Below are 17,395 nucleotides of genomic sequence, written 5' to 3' on the forward strand. Positions count from 1 at the left end.
GATCAGTTAGGGTTAGGGTTAGTAAATGTGTATTGTGTTGTTTAAAAATGAACATGAAAATGTTTGCTTTGTATTATTCGAGGTCTGAAAACCTCTGCATCTTTTTTGTTCTTTTTAACAGTTTTTATTTGGAAAGTGGGAGAGATGTTGTCAGTAGTTTATAGAATAAAAGAACATTTCATTTTACTCAAACACATACCTATAAATAGTAAAACCAGAGAAACTGATACCTTTGCGGCCTCATAAATTCTTCCAGAGCTATGTTACTATGGCCACGCACTGGTGTGTTGCCAATAAAATGGTTTATGCAGCCCATTCTGGGAGGTGAGACCACTGGCGCATATCTAGAGGTCACACTTCCTGGATGGAAAACCCCTTCAAGCAGAGAGATGTCATGGTTGACTTTGATTTCCTGCTGATTGCCATGTTGACTGAACCTGTGTGTGTGTTTGTGTGTGTGTGTGTGTGTGTGCGTGTGTGTGCACGTGCGTGTGCGTGTGTGTGTGTGTGCGTGGGTGTGGGTGTGTATGTGTATGTGTATGTATATGTGTATTTGTGTGTGTGTGTGCGTGTGCGTGTGTGTGTGTGTGTCTTTTCCTTCTTCCAGGGCAGTGAGGAGGGCGACGTGGACAAAAACAAGTGCTGCACGCTGTGTAACATGTCCTTCACCTCGGCCGTGGTGGCCCAGTCACACTACCAGGGGAAGATCCACGCCAAGAGACTAAAGCTGCTGCTGGGGGAGCAGCCTGCCATCACAGCCAAAGGTACAGTCAGCTTCTCTCTCTCTGTCTCTCTCTTTCTTTCTCTCTGTCTCTGTCTCTCTCTTTCTCTCTTTCTTTCTCTCTCAGTCTCTCTCTTTCTCTCTCTTTTTTTCCCTGAATCTCCCTCCCTCTCTCTCTCTGTCTCTCTTTCTCGCTCTCGCTCTCTGTCTGTCTCTCTCTTTCTGTCTCTCTTTCTTTCTCTGAATCTCCCTCTCTCTCTCTTTCTCTCTCTCTCTTTCTTTCTCTGCTTCTCCCTCTCTCTTTCTCTCTCTGTCTTTCTGTCTCTCTCTTTCTTTCTCTGAATCTCCCTCTTTCTCTCTCTTTCTTTCTCTGCATCTCCCTCTCTCTCTCTCTCTCTCTGTAACTCTAACTCCTCAACATCGACAGCGAGAGCCGTAACCACAACACACACACACACACACACACACACACACACACACCTTGTCGTCAGATGAACAGACACCGCAGCACCAGCTGAGACCAAAGTCCTATGTGACCTGTCCCATCGAGCTGAACGACGTAGACAACAACACAAGAGAGGTGGTGGGAGGAGAGAGCAGCTGTTCACACCAACAGGTGTCTTCAGACTTCAGCCCCCCCCCAAAAAAACAGCTCACGTACATTAGCGTTACTTTGTGTGGACTGGTGATTCGCATCCTGGTCTCTCTCTTTCTGTCTCTCTCTTTCTTTCTCTGAATCTCCCTCTCTCTCTCTCTCTCTTTCTCTCTCTCTCTCTCTCTCTTTCTCTCTCTCTCTCTCTTTCAACAGGTGTCTTCAGACTTCAGCCCCCCCCCCAAAAAAAAACGGTGCAGTGCCACGATCTCACGTACATTAGCGTTACTTTGTGTGGACTGGTGATTCGCGTCCCGGCCGGGGGTGGTTTTGTTTAGATTTAATTACCGTCTGCAGCACACCTCGGGCCGAGGGGGAACGTCTGGTTGCCGTGGTTAAACCCTCGCTGCTGCTCACCTTGAGTCTGTTTACAAATTGGCTGGTTGGGAGAATAATGAAAGAGAGACGCTGGGGAAACCAACTTTTCTAATCAGATCACTCCCTGATCCAACACCTGAGACCGGAATACGTTAAAGTTGTCTGGACGGGATAGCGAAACCTTGAGCTTTTGTTTTGTTTTGTTTGTTTGTTAGAGATTCTGGTTCTTGGTCATTTGCATGCAGGCCACAGATCTTTGTTTGGGCTTGATTATCATTTCAGGTATCCTTCATCAACATTTAGATTTGACCTTGTGTAAAATCCTTGTGTTGTTATTGTTTGATGGAGGGGCTATTATAAAAACAATATTCTGGTCGGTGGAGGAACAGCAGTAGCTACTAAGTAGTTTTTACTTAGTTATGTGTATTTGTTTTATAGTAGAAAGCCTACTCCTGTCCAAAACCAAGGCCAATATTGCTCTGCTCAGTATTTGTTTGTCTGTCGGTGTGTCTTAAATGTCTCTGTGTGGCTATTCTAAGTGTAGCCAATTGCCCAAAAACATCTAAAGCAGAGCAGAAATCTGAAGGGGGTTTTGTGTTTAAAGAACGTTCTCCTCTTCTCCTCCTCTCTTATTCATCCCCCTTTTCTCTCAGTACAATGACAGGGTTACGCGATGAGGGCAAAGCTGTGCTGTGTCACCCTTTCACTGCACAACAGTGTCCGCCACCACCCTGCCCTCGGCGGTATTTGGCCCCCCAAAAAAGGAGGCGCACATAAGTCGGTACAGATGTGTGTGTACTGCAATCGCTTCATACTCAAAAGATGATCATTTATTTAATGATGACGAAACAACGCATCTGACTAAAAGTCCATTAGTCATACCAACTTGTGTGTGTGTGTGTGTGTGTGTGTGTGTGGGTGTGTGGGTGTGTGTACACACAGAGTGACACATGTTTAATGTGCCTGGTTTCCCATTGTGAAACCTTGTGTGTCCCAAATGTGTGTCTGCACAATTTACTCTGCACTTGGACATCCTATTTAAAACAGAGTCTTTTCCCTTTTCCTGCTGTTACGTGTGCAGAAGATGATGTCTTGACAATAATTGGGAATTAAGGCATCATAATAATAATAACAATAAGAATATAAGAATAATAAAGGGGAGGTTGGCCTTGGGGGAGTACAGGTGTGTGTTAGGTAGGGATAAGACATGGAGGGGGGTACAGTAATGGAAAGGCCAGAGCCCCTGACCCAGCAGGGTGACGCATGTCCCTGCAGCCCTCATCAAGGCTCTGAATCCCCCCCCCACCACCACCACCACCGCCTCTTCTACAGCCTTGATGTGGGTGATGACATACTGTAATCATCGTCTCCGTCTGCAGCAGCCAGCAGCTCCAGTCAACTCAGCTACAGGAGACACAATAACACACTGCGGTCAGTCTATAGACACAGTAACACACTGCGGTCAGTCTATAGACACAGTAACACACTGCGGTCAGTCTATAGACACAGTAACACACTGTGGTCAGTCTATAGACACAGTAACACACTGTGGTCAGTCTATAGACACAGTAACACACTGCGGTCAGTCTATAGACACACTAACACACTGCGGTCAGTCTATAGACACATTAACACACTGCGGTCAGTCTATAGACACAGTAACACACTGTGGTCAGTCTATTGACACAGTAACACACTGCGGTCAGTCTATAGACACAGTAACACACTGCGGTCAGTCTAGAGACACAGTAACACACTGCGGTCAGTCTATAGACACAGTAACACACTGTGGTCAGTCTATAGACACAGTAACACACTGTGGTCAGTCTATAGACACAGTAACACACTGCGGTCAGTCTATAGACACAGTAACACACTGCGGTCATTCTATAGACACAGTAACACACTGTGGTCAGTCTATAGACACAGTAACACACTGCGGTCAGTCTATAGACACAGTAACACACTGCGGTCAGTCTATAGACACAGTAACACACTGCGGTCAGTCTATAGACACAGTAACACACTGCGGTCAGTCTATAGACACAGTAACACACTGTGGTCAGTCTATAGACACAGTAACACACTGTGGTCAGTCTATAGACACAGTAACACACTGAGGTCAGTCTATAGACACAGTAACACACTGTGGTCAGTCTATAGACACAGTAACACACTGCGGTCAGTCTATAGACACAGTAACACACTGCGGTCAGTCTATAGACACAGTAACACACTGCGGTCAGTCTATAGACACAGTAACACACTGTGGTCAGTCTATAGACACAGTAACACCCTGCAGTCAGTCTATAGACACAGTAACACACTGCGGTCAGTCTATAGACACAGTAACACACTGCGGTCAGTCTATAGACACAGTCACACACTGCGGTCAGCGGTGTGTCTATAGACACAGCTTGTTTTGCCCTTTGCTTAATTTGCCCAACTGGAAGCGGTGCTCTGCTCTGCATGGTGGCAGGAGGAGGAGGAGACATTACGGGAATGTGCAGTGCCACGATCTCAAAGGTGAAACACACCGAGCACTACTGTCAGTGTGCTATTGTTTAGTGTCCTCCGCTGTGGTTTTGGCTCCTTCTCATCTTTCATCACCCAGACTTCTAGTGGTCTGCTGTGAGTATATGCTGATTCAGCAGTACTTAGACCGAACCCATCCCGTCCCCCGTCCCCCCCTGGTCTGCTGGGGCCTCCTGTCTTCTATCGCTGTCACTGACGGATCCCGTCGTTAAACGTGCCATCTGTGGCCAACGGTTCACAACAGAACACACGCCAGCCCCCCGGACCGGGGGGAGGCAGAACGGAGCGATCAATCGCCCTGACAACCCGGCAAACGCGAGAGGCTTACAGCCCCCCCCACCCCCTCGCACCCCTCTTGCCTGAAAGCAAACCACCACAGACCTCCTCAGCCGCCACCCCCTCATCTCTTATCTGTAGAAGAATCTCTCTGCATGGAGAGTATGTTTCCATGTTTCTCTATCATGAACTTTACCCCCCCCTCCCTCCCGCCCCCATCCCCCATCCCTCCTTTCTCTTTTCACTTCATCAAATCATCCCAGTCGGAAATTGATGAAGGGTTTTCATCTCCCAAACCGAAGCTCATGACGGTAGTCGAGAAGACCTATATTCTCCCCAACGACCCAGGCAATCGACGTGTACGTGTCTGCCTGCCACAAATAGAAAATGTCAGGAAGATATATCCCGAGGCATCGGGGACCAGGAGGGAGCTGAGCTATTGATTTCTACATAACGAACGTTAGCGGAGTGGCCGCGCGCATCCGTTGACCTGCCTCGTCTCCAGGGAGACGCGGTTGTCCCCCCCCTTCCCGCCCGGTTGTCCATCCCCCCTCCCTGCCCAGAGACCCAGGAACGGCCGCCGCCTTCTCTTCTGTCCCCGACATAACCACAGACCGAGGTCGATGGACGGAGTAACAGATACAGACGACATTCTGTCACCGCTGACAACCAAGACGACCGCTGCGTCCTGCAGATTCGCTGTGCTTTTGATCCACGTTTTTTGTCCTTTTCCTGGTTTCTGTTTCTGTTGGTTTCCACACATTTCTCATTATTTTCCTAGTAGTATCTTCGTCATCTCTCACACAGTAATATATATGACTGTATACATGATTTTGCCCTTTTCATTTGAGATCCCCATGGACATGGTGTAATATGGAGTAATATGCACAACATCTTGATCAGTGACCCATATACAGTATGTGGAACGCCTGGTGAAGTTGCACTGGAGGTTAATCGTTAGTATGATAAGCAGTCCAATTGCCTCCGTTAATGATGCCGTTTTTCGCTTCCAGTCGGCCCACCTTTGAAAGAATGATAATTTGCCATTAGTATTCTTATATAAACACAGGCACTTATATGTCCTGTAAATCCCCAAATGTCTAATCGGGTTGTTCTGTGCTACGGCTGCCAGCTTATACTGGAAATTCCTGGCTTGACTCCAGACTTCAGTCGGCTATAAACCCGATAGCTGCTATGAATGTCATATACCGCTACAACCAGTGTGATGCTGGAATATATTTTCTCATCATTTGGCTTTAGTGCTGCATTCATTCTAGACAAACTGCGAAATACCTTTGGAGTGTGTGCTATTCTTATAGTTTATAACCCTGGATGGTTAGCATCATTATAGGTAATGGGATGCTAGGCGAACATTTAAAGGGCCATTATATGATCACAGTAAATTTCTCTTCCATTAAGGCAGCGTGGTAGTTTAGCCTTAATACTCCACAGTAATACTGTAGGATGCTACAAATCCTAAAGACATGTTCTTACTACCGTGACGATAGACCCGCCCACTTGTCATGAGGAGACCTGGGGGCGACTGTGACTCTGTGAGGTATAGAGCCGGCGCCTAATGTTCCCATGGTCGACGGTTCGATCGGCGCAAGACACCATTGCTCCCGAACGAGCGGGCCGGCGCCTTTGCATGGTAGCTTGCCGCCGTTGGTGTGTGAATGTGTGTGTTAATGGGTGAATGAGAGGCTATAGTTACAGTGCTTTGGAAAAAGGTGCTATATAAGTGCAGTCCATTTAGCATTTACCAGAGCTACCCAGCTCCTAGCCTCCAGTGCAGGTGCAGCCTTATCTACAACAACCTGGACTAACCTTTGTAGTGCACTGCTTGTGTTTGTTTCTTTTTCATGGGCCCCACAGCCTGCAGTGGTCTCGCTTCAAAGCCCAGGTAAAAAATGTGTAGTGAGGAAATGTGTAGTTTGCTCAGTAACACAGAGGAGGATCAGGCAGGAAGGGGAGATAGAAAGCCCAAAAGGGAAAGAAAGCATTGTGGAAGCAGATAGCCGCACACGGATTCAGAGGGCTTTGATCCTCCTTCTTTTTTGATCCAACAGATGCTGTGAATCTCACCAGGTTTATAACTCTGTTCACCCTGAATAAGACAGCGTTGTGTGTCTCTCTCTCTGTGCACACAAAGTCCACCTTCCTTAATCTGTAGTTGAAGCAAAGGTGAAGTTTTTTTGGGGGGGGGTGGGGTGGGGGAGGGGGGGTGCAGGGATGAGGGAGGGGAGAGGGGTGGGGGGGGGCGGGGGGCTTCAAAGATGATGAAAAATGTGCCTCATTTTTCGAGGTTGGCCGTTAGAAATGCAGCATTAATTTAGCATCTGTAACTATGTTGGCATTTGCATACCCATTGCAGGAATAACAAATGGAATGGCCCCTTTCAGCCTCTCTCCTGACAGACTTAATTTTATTCCATCGAAATTGGTTTGCAATGCAACTTAATAAATACATGTTTTATGCTTCTCTCCAGGGTGAGAAATAATATGAGTGTGAATGTTATCTTAATAAGAAATGTTTTTAATTTCCAGAAACACCATGGTACCCAACTGAAGTTCAGGCTATATACACAATGCTGATTGAACTACAATTTCATGATTAAAGGGTAAACAAAACAAGTCAAATAAATTCACCTTCACATCTTGTCAAACAAGAACAAATACACAACCAGGCATACCGTTTTTCTACCAATTCAACAGATATAAAGTAGTAAAGAGCCTACTACGATGTATTCTTGACTTGAATATACTGTAAATAAGCCTACCTGATTCCGACCTTGCTGATTTTCAAAAGTAAAGTTATTCTGAACAACAATTACTGCTTTAGAGATAACGAGAGGGGGAAAAAAAACATTGTGGTGTCTCAAATCTTATGGCAGCAAGTTTGTTTTTTGATGAACAGAAGGAGGAAATCAAGCGTTTCGGAAGGAAGGAATATAGGAAGGCAACATATTGAGCCCCTCCCTCCCACCCCTTCTCATCTCCTTCCCTTGTTTCTGTGTGAGTCCTTGTCATTTGGCAGGAACAAATTGATAATCAGTGACTGCTTTGTGCCAACCTCTTCCCCATTGCCAATTAACAGCGTGTGCTGCGTCCTTGAATCCAAAGGTCACGGGTCCGTCTTCCTCTCAGCGGTTGTCCCCCTCCGCCTGTTTCCCCCTTTTGTTGTTCCCTCCAATCCAAGACGCTATAAATATCTCTCTGCTCCGGAGAATTGATGCCCTTCTAAGTGATTTTTAAAGTGCCCTTTAGACGGTGGGTACGTCGATACGTTGTCACAGGCTATCTGAATGATGCTGGACACCATCTGCCTCTTGGGGATGGGGATGGGGGGGGGGGGGGCGAGCTCAGAATTTCTACCGAAACTCCAACATATAAAAAGCACAGGGGGAGGGGGGGGGGGGGGGGGGGTGGAAACAGTATGGGTCTAATGATGATCTAAATGGTAGAAAGGCGCTTACATCCTGCTCTGCAGTTATCTACATGGGGCTGGACATCTGTTACACAGAACCATGCAGGGAGCCGTCCCGACCAAACCAGAGACGGATATGAACGAGGATAATCCGACTTGAGCGAGGACTTGAGGTCAAACCTAGAGGGCGACTCATGAGCGACTTGTGCAGAGCTGGTTTAGAGAGCGAAAGGCCTCTGGACTGAGTATCTGAGGGATGTAGCAGGGTCTATTCAAATGGCTTTCTCAAGGCTAGGATTACAGTGGTGCTCTAGAAAGCAACCTGAAGATAAATCGCACGGATGACGACTTGTGGTAGTTTGTGAGGTACTGCTGCCACTGGAGAGGTTCATTGTAGCTTCGCTTGTGCTCATAACAATGCATTGCTTAATGCTTACAAGGCTGTGCTGTCGTTATTTCTGAGAATGTACACATCGTTTATTAGTATTTTGGATATACATTTTTACTAGATATTTCTGTTCTATTTCCATATCAAACATGAGAGAGTGTGCTATATATATATACTGTATATATATGGGGGATATCAGACCGGCTCTGATGAATGACGTCACCGCTGTGCTGACCGCATCACAGCCGTTCCGATATACAGTGCATGATACAGCACACCCGCTCCTGTGTTGTTGCTTTACTTCAAGCACCTCTTCAGTGTGCTACTCCTACCTCCATTCTGTAGAGTTAGCGGTCATCACCCTTTGTGCTGATCAGAGGATAAAAAACAACTGTCCTAGATTCAACAAAAAGTCATTCTTTTCTTTTTCACTCCAAAAACAGTCCTTTTTCCTCCCGAATCTCTATTTGATGGATGGTTTCCCTAAACCTCAGAGCAGCCAATCGATACTGTAATATGTCAGCGCAGGCGGCTGGTGATATCCACGGTGGAACAACAACAACTGAACCCAGTCAGAACCACTCAGGCAAGGGGCTGTCAATTTTATGGTTCAACTGATTAACATCCGAGGTAGGCTCCGGTACTGTAGGTGATACAGTACATGTCTCAGGAGTCAGAGTTGTCTCACAGTCTGTTCCCAAAAAACTGAATCATGTTGTCCTTTTTATATCTTCCAAAATGACATTTGGCCATTTTGATATTGTTACGTCAGTCTTTTTGTACGTCAGAACTTTGAGGTTGAGGACAGGTCTCTGGTCCATAATAATAGCTTTTCTATTCTTCTCTCTCTTTTTAAACGTGTCACTTGAACTTTAAAGAGACAAGAGAAGAGTCTAATGATAATAATGTGCCTTTATGAAACGGACCTGGAAGAGCTCAGTGTTTTTTTCTTGCGTGTGGGCACTGTAAATGTCAAAGCCTAAACTATGAGCTGCTCTTCCTGAATTATTCAGGCAACGAGTAAAACCCTGACAACCTCAGAAGGTGGAAATACCAGCATGATCCAGAGGAACCAACCCAGACTTATTACTTACTCATAAATGATTAAACATGGTGATGACATCACTGTATGTATGACAGTCGTCGAGTCATCCGTGAAATAACAAGTGCTCTCTGCAGGACAGTAAATAACATTAAGTTGTTTTTTCAGATTCCGTCTCGTAGACAATCGTTGAAATTGCTCGTACTGTATCTAACTGTCAGAACTTGTGTCTCTTGTATTATGCGATGTCGCCGTGCGCTGACACATAATGCAAATGAGACAAATTGCCTTATGTGTTTACCAATGAAAATTACTCATCACATTAGACTGGTGGCTTCTGGAAGTGTGACTCATTAATTCCATTGCTTCCAGGGACATACTTCTCCTAGATGATGCGCAAGAAAGAAAGACGAAATCGGATGCAAAGTTTCAATCCGCATGTCCTCTTTGCGCAAAAGAAAAGAGGGTGGAAAGAAAAAACGCTTCTCTGTGTCCATGAAATGGTCTCTATTTCCTGAAGTGAATCGTTCGGTTCCTCTTTGTTCTCTGGGCCCTTTTGTCATCCCTCACAATAACCTGGATGTGATATACATTTCACACTCTTTGATTTTCTTACTCCTACAGCGTCTTAATTCCCCGTTTCTCATTCTGCTATCCTCTTTTCTGCTACAGCAGAACAGTACACTTAATTGCCTGAATTAGATGCTGTCTACACCAAGGTCTTTGTTACAGATTTCTAGGTGCCTTTTATAAATGACAAGAAGTGACAAAGGAAGAAGAACAGAGCAGTACCACTCTACTTCCAGCCACTCCAGATCAAACGCTACATCCTCTACCTTGCGTATTGTTTTGCTGTGGCCCAGTTTTGCTAACTCTCAGACTACGTTTAAACAGTATAGGTTGTTTATCAGGAGTCCCACGCTTTTTGTTTTCTTCTCCAATTGAACAAAACAAAGCTGATACTCCATATGACATGAATACTACAGTCACCGCTCTCAGACGCCTGGCATTGTCCTGCCTCTGACTCAAGGACGAGGTGGAATAACAGCGTGTCATTAAAAAGAGCATCGTGCTAGCCCACTTTTGTATTCCCTCTCTCTCTCCGTGACAGTTCCTGTCATGGCACTCAGGAGACTCGAGCTGCCGCCGCGAAATGTTGACTGACTCAGTGGCACGTAACGGGATCTGATGCCTTCTAACAGGGACTTCTGTACATGTTGACTTAGAAAGGGCGGGCCTGACCACTCACGCGTTAAAACTGATTAAATGGGGTAGCACAGTGCCGTGTATAGAAATGCACCGTCGTGCAATGCGATGTTTGTTCGGGGTTAATGGCGGCACCCATGCATGAAGGCACAAGTGGGCAGCCTCAAGTAGAACAGGCTCTTCTTTTTTCTGTTTTTTTTTTGGTGGTGTTGTTGTTGTTTTTTACGATTGCCTAGTACAATTTAGGATTTCTACTTCAACCTTTCCGATGGAGATAACGGCTTGTTATTCCAGGAGTCGCACTTGTTTGCATTTGCGTAGCCATAGTCGCAGTGATGCAATGGCTCATTAATGCCTGACATTTGCCTTTGTCTCCCGGCAACAATGCTTCTTCTTTAGCGAGCTGTGTTGTCTTGTTGTTTCCCAGGTTTTATTTATTTATTTGCTCAGAGACAATTGGGAAAGAGTATATTTTGAAGATGAGGTCAAATGTTTCCAAACAATTAAGCCTGTGAAATGATGAAATCATCCGGTGTGTTCCACGGGTCAAGTTTCCCGAAAAGCAAACGTTGATTTTACAATTGTTACTTACTTGCTGCTTTGCAGCTCTGTTGTAGCTACGAAGCTTGTTGCGGGAAACTGACCCCTGTTTTGTCTGTGTCCTCAGAGGTTCCGCCCAGTCCTGTGAAAAGCTCCCCGGCTGATACGCCCCCCATGACCTCTCCCCCGCGCCAGCACCGGGACTCGGACCGTTACTGCCAGCTATGCAACGCCTGGTTCAACAACCCAGGCATGGCGCAGCAGCACTACGACGGCAAAAAGCACAAGAAGAACGCGGCGCGCGCCGACCTTCTGGAGCAGCTGGGGAAGACCCTGGACATGGGAGAGATGAAAGGTACTGGGACAGGGAGGGGCTGTGTGTGTGTGTGTGTGTGTGTCTGTGTGTGTGTGTGTGTGTGTGTGTGTGTGTCTGAGTGTGTCTCTGTGTGTGTGTGTGTCTCTGTATGTGTGTGTGTGCGTGTGTATGTGTCTGTGTGTGTGTGTGTGTGTGTGTGTTTCTCTGTGTGTCTGTCTGTGTGTGTGTGTGTGTGTGTTTGTGTGTGTGTGTGTGTCTATCACTGTGTGTGTGTGTGTGTGTGTGCGTGTGTGCGTGTGTGTGTCTGTGTGTGTGTGTGTGTGTGTGTGTGTGTGTGTGTGTCTGAGTGTGTCTGAGTGTGTCTCTGTGTGTGTGTGTCTCTGTATGTGTGTGTGTGCGTGTGTATGTGTGTGTGTGTGTGTGTGTGTTTCTCTGTGTGTCTGTCTGTGTGTGTGTGTGTGTGTGTGTTTGTGTGTGTGTGTGTGTGTCTATCACTGTGTGTGTGTGTGTGTGTGTGTGTGTGTGTGTGTGCGTGCGTGCGTGCCTGCGTGCCTGCGTGTGTGTCTCTGTGTGTGTGTGTGTGTGTGACACAGGATGTAGCCATGACCAGGTGTTATATAATGAGAGAGAGAGAGAGAGAGAGAGAGAGTCATGGCTCGCCACTCTTAAGTGCCTGGGCTCTGCAAAGCACGTTACAGGCTGTTAATTTTCGAAAGAGGGGAGAGAGAGAGAGAGAGAGAGCGAGAAAGAGAGAGAGAGAGAGAATGTGCTCTCTTATTGTCTCCTAGCCACAATATGTCAACAACAATTACCGAATATTATTCCACCCGTCAGGTTGGGACAGGTGCCAGGGCACTGGGAGGAACCCCGAGGGTTGTAAAGGGTAGCGGTGCATGAGCAGACATAATGTGGGATGTCTCTTCACATCTGATTGGACATCTGGCCCCCAGAAGACCACGAGGCCTGATTGATACTTAAGGCTGATAGGTGGGCTCTGGCTTGTCTCGGCCAAAACGAAGCGGCGCAACCGAGCCTGGCCTTATGATGGAATGATTGAGACGTGTTCTCATCGTACCAGACCGTCGGCTGTTCCTATTCTTTAGCTTCTCACGTTTACGGTCGCTCGTGTGCGCGTGCGTGCAAACACACACACACACACATTGTCGTTAACACACAGTATAGAAGTGCCTTCCGTAGGGTATTAGGAAAGACGGATGGCAATAAGCCAATGTCGGTGATTCGTTCCTGTCAGGTTTAGGTACAGTACGATTGTTGTAGTTTTTTTGAAGTAGAACGCTCAGCACTTCTTCTCTCTCCAAGCTTTTTCTTTCCGCAGCCCCTCGTTGAACGCTTCACCCTCCCAGACAGACCGTTTCTTTTTCTGCTTACAGGCTGAAGGAGACCGCCTGCCCTGCCCAGCCCTTTCCCTTTTGTGTCTTTAACAGAGTGACGTGGTAACTTCACCACAGTCATTACGGGAGGCTGCAAATGTCAGCATGGAGCGGCAGTATTCAACTCCCCCCCCCGCCCCCTAATGAGCTTTTCTCTCTGGCGATTATCAATTAGTAATGAAGTGGCAAATCATCCTAAAAGGCAGAAACGCGCGCGCGCGGGGGGGGGGGGGGCACAGCGGGCAGGGGGCTTGGGAGATGGCGCCGGCAAGCCCGTCTTTTTACACAAAGAGCCTCTACCTAAAGCACTTTGACAATTTTCCTCTCTTTTCTCGGGCCCCGTGTGAATGAAATGAAATAGCACTTTTCAATTTTCACTTTTTCCTCTCTGTCTCTCTCTCTTTCTCTTTTTCTTTTTCTTTTTTTCTCTCTGCCTGGGAGCATTGTCCTCTTCACACACAGGCTTCCAGTTGTCTGATGCCCAATAACTGTACGGCTGAAGAAGAAAATCTGCAGTCTGTCGGACTTTGAAGATTGCCAGGTGATGAAATATTCATTCAGGGCCTACAGTATGGAGAGACGTTCCTTTTTGAGATGTTCCTGTACATTGGTATACAGAGCAACACTCCAACCACCGCTGTTGTTGTTTCTGAGTGAGAGCACTCTCTTAAATCCACACTAGTGCGCTAACCCCATTAGCGCTGTAGCTGTGTTACTGCGGAAGATGACCCTCAAGGGGGTGTACCTACCTACCCAGTTCTCAGCTCTAATTTCCCACCAAGACAATTCTCTTTTATATTCTCTTTTATATTCCAACATCCCACACTTCTCTCTATCTCAGCTCCATCTTCCACCCTGGGAAACTCACTTTATTATCTTTGGTGTACAGAGATGTTTTAGATTTGGGGTTTTAGAATTCCCCAGAGAGCCTTTGCCTCTCTACAGGATGAGGTTTAAATGTTTCATAGATCCTCTACCTTTCCTGTATACAGAGCCAGTATTAAAGGCATATATCGTGTGCAGGCTTTTTCTCTCTCGACATATTATCGTTTCCCTTTAGCACCGGCTATGAAAGTTCTTTTGGGGTCCTACCCTTCTCTGCATCCAGAGCCTACCTTAGAGTGGTTAGTACAGTAGTAAGACACTTCATGTCATCTACACATGCTTTGTACTGTTTATATTATTGTATAACAATTGTGTTTTGGAGATCTATTTACTAGATTTAGAGTCAAATCTACTCTAGTTGCTCCATGGTGTATGCGCTATTCCCTAGTCTATTTAAAGGAATTATCTCGGTGTTCTTCTGAGAGTCTATTTTTGGATTGCTACAGTATACAGTATTAAGATGAACAGTCTTATTATTATTATATTGTTGTGGATTAATCTGGTTTCTTTCCAATTGATATTGAATATTGAACACAAGGAGATTGATTAAATTAGCTTGAAGCCTTTTATTAATAAAGTTACTTGAGATCAGTCTAGACTTTGCAAAATCCAGAGTCCTCCCTTTTTCTGAGCACAGCCCCCAATATATGTTAAGTCTTATGAGGTCACTAATCTTGGCAAATAAAATCTGGTGAGAAGAAACGCTAGACTTTAGAAAGTGCCCACCGGCAGTGGTGCAGATGATTGAATATGATTGAAATGTGATTGAAATGTGATTGAAAGTAGAGGAGTTTAGATGAACACAATGGTACCCTTAGTTATTCACACATGTGAATGTTATTCACTCAGATCTTTAATTATCTCCAACAATATTCTAAGCCGCAATGCAAAACGTAGTTGTGGCCAAGTGGCCCCTGGTAAAGGAGTGACTTTTTTTCATCCCAATGAGTATAATGTCGCCAGTCACACGTGGGAATAGATTTCTGACCAATTATCACAAAGTTAGAGATTAGTGTTACTGACGTTAGTTGTCGTTGCTCAGTTCATGTTGCTAGGTTCAAGTCATTCTCGTTGCCATTTCCCTAGCAACACGTGTAGAAGATTGAGGGCCCTATTATGCACTTCATAAGTCTTAAGCAATAAGACGAGGCGGTAGATCTAAACTTAAGACGTGGAGGCGTGGTCAAGGCCACTTTGCTATTATGCGTGCGGTAGTGGGCGCCTAAAACCCGGCGCTAAGCAAAGAAATTAGTCATGGGTGTGTTTTGGGCGTCTTCTCAATCAACCCAATCAGCGTGCCAGGTGCCATTCCCTTTAAGAACCGGCTGCGTTGAGTCATTAGCGCTATGCTATTATGGAAGTCCTAAGAAGGAGGTCAGCGCGCTTCTCTGCAGAAGAAAGTAACAAGCTCGTGCATGATTATTTTCTGAATAAACACGGCAATACCTCCGCTTGTGAGTTGAGAAGTATTACAGAGGGGTCGCTGGAAGACTGCAGGAATGACAGATGTTGATGTCATTATATTACGCACGGCATGCTCGTACTGTATGTGCACAGTATGCGGAGGCAACATACTGTACAGCGCTGGCCTCTCCCTTCTGAAATAAAGCATTTATACTGTGACCGTAATTGACGTCTTGCCGTGGAGCCACGTGCGTGTTCATGTGTGCCCACATGCATGCGCAAACCGCGGAGGCGCGCTCGTGTTTCAAAACGTGCATGAAGTCTAAACTTAAGAACTTTTCAAACCACTTCTTAGCGCTAGGAGCAAAGTCAGATCGCATAATAGCAGGGGCGCCTAGTGCACTTCATTAACATATGAACACTCCCACAATGAGCAATATATGCACGGGAGTTTTACTTCTTATGTGTGGGCGCGACACCTGCATAATAGCAGTAGCGCGTATGAAGCGCATAATAAGGGTGGCGGTAGGTCTTTACCTGGCGGTGCGTCTTAATTAAGACTTAAGACGGCAAGTTAAGAAGTGCATAATAGGGCCCTGAGAGTGGGAGGCTAAGAAGGTTAGGACAGAGACAAATAAAGTGTCTTTTTAAGCCATTCCAACATTCTAGCCAACAACTTTTAACAATCAAACGACCGCACAAAAGGATTCGACACACTTCAGTGATATGAAAAAACCTTATAGTTGCTTATCCGTACCATTCGGGTGTGAGTGCAGTATTTGTAGAGTTGGCAGTTTTTTTTGTCCTGCCTTTCCATAGGCGACTATGTCTAAAAACAACAGTGTTTGGTGTGTATTGAAAATAAGTGGCCGAAAGCGGCAAGCACCAAGACAGCGGACAGCGGAATGAACTGGCTTCCTTTAAAAAAAAAAAAAGGCTTCAATCTTGCTTTGGGTTATGGTGCACATAATAACCCTGGTCTGTGTCTCTGATCGGGCTCCGTGTCTGTTGTCTCTTGTGTCTTGGACCGCTGACGGAGAGACGGAGTGTTCTGTAGTAGAGCGCTGCAGTCATTTATCAAACAAAAGAGCGAAAGCGAGAAGATTGTCCCATTGTCCCTGGTTCCCAGCGCACCGCTAGATAACACAAGTTCCCTTGGGGGGGGATCGGAGGGTGGAAGCCCCTGGTTCTGTGGTACCGATGACACACATAGCTCTTGCTTTTATCTTTTATCGTCCCCCCCCCCCCCCCTTACATCCACACTCATCATGTCACTGATACTGCAGCAGTGGAAACCAGCAGTGGAAAGCAGTGGAAAAAGTGTGTTGTTGTAACTAACACAATGTAAGAGATGTCATCTTCTCCATGTCTCCAGTACTTATCCTAACAGAACTTATGCTTACGGAGCAGAATAGGCCCTCTGGTACATGGTGAGGCTGAGCCCCCCCTGGGTGACCTCTCGGTGACCTCTCCGCCGGAACCATCTCTGGGGATCATGTGTGTACTGGTTGTCATAGACTCCGGCTCCACGGTGACTATCTCCCTTGAGCCTCGCTTGCCTCCTGTTTATCCACCTGTCCCTCGGATTCCACGTGCAGCTGCCCTTACGGAAGATCTAACGCGGCCCGATATGATTCCATTAGTGATTACGGCTCCCTCCAAAGTGTGTAATCTAGACCGTAGCCGCTGCTGTCGATCAAGGAGGCCGACAAATTGTTTTTTTCCCGGACTCTATCCCGGAGTCTTTAATTGGGGAGACGTGCCTGGGAGAGGTTATTTGGCACGTCTCTCTCTCTCTCTTCCTCTCTCTCTCTCTTTCTCTCTCTCTCTTTCTCTCCCTCCACCTTTTCTCATTTTCCCTCCATCACCCATCCTCTCTCTCCCCCCCCCCCCCTCCCCCGGCCCTCTGTCTCAGCAGCTCTCTCTCTCTACGGCCCTGGCTGCAATCATCACAACTCGCGAGCCATCACTCTTGTCTGGGCGCCACATCCACCACTCTTCCTGACCCGAAATTAGATCTATTACTGTCCTTAATGGCAGGCTCGGAGACCAGCAAATTACACAGGAGCTGATCAAGCTCCTCTTCCGGGGGGCACGGAGGACAGGCGCTGTTATGTCATCCTCCCGTCATCGTCCTCCGAGGAGGTGACTCAACGTTTACACGCACACCACCGGCGCGTCGCTTCAAACGTTGATCATCCGTTTCACCGAATCACATTACCCTCCGTTTCTTTGAGAAGATCTCAATCATCCCTTTTGATTCAACGGCGATGAATCAGCCTTTTTATATGATTG

The 17,395-nt window shown here is 46.5% G+C and overlaps 1 protein-coding gene across 2 annotated transcripts in view; it reads left to right on the top strand.

Annotated features, from left to right (window-relative positions):
* The window catches only part of zmat4a (zinc finger, matrin-type 4a), a gene marked incomplete at both ends in the record, with an annotated part of 81,607 nt that overhangs the window by 60,417 nt on the left and 3,795 nt on the right, over positions 1–17,395 (top strand). For both annotated transcript variants that reach the window (XM_080532778.1, XM_080532779.1), the window contains 2 exons: positions 608–764; positions 11,232–11,459. In XM_080532778.1, coding sequence (XP_080388904.1) covers positions 608–764; positions 11,232–11,459 — 385 coding nt within the window. The remainder of the gene's footprint in view (positions 1–607; positions 765–11,231; positions 11,460–17,395) is intronic.

The sequence above is a fragment of the Nansenia antarctica genome, assembly GCF_963989245.1.
Source record: "Nansenia antarctica genome assembly, chromosome: 5".
In the NCBI taxonomy this organism is placed as follows: Eukaryota; Metazoa; Chordata; class Actinopteri; order Argentiniformes; family Microstomatidae; genus Nansenia; species Nansenia antarctica.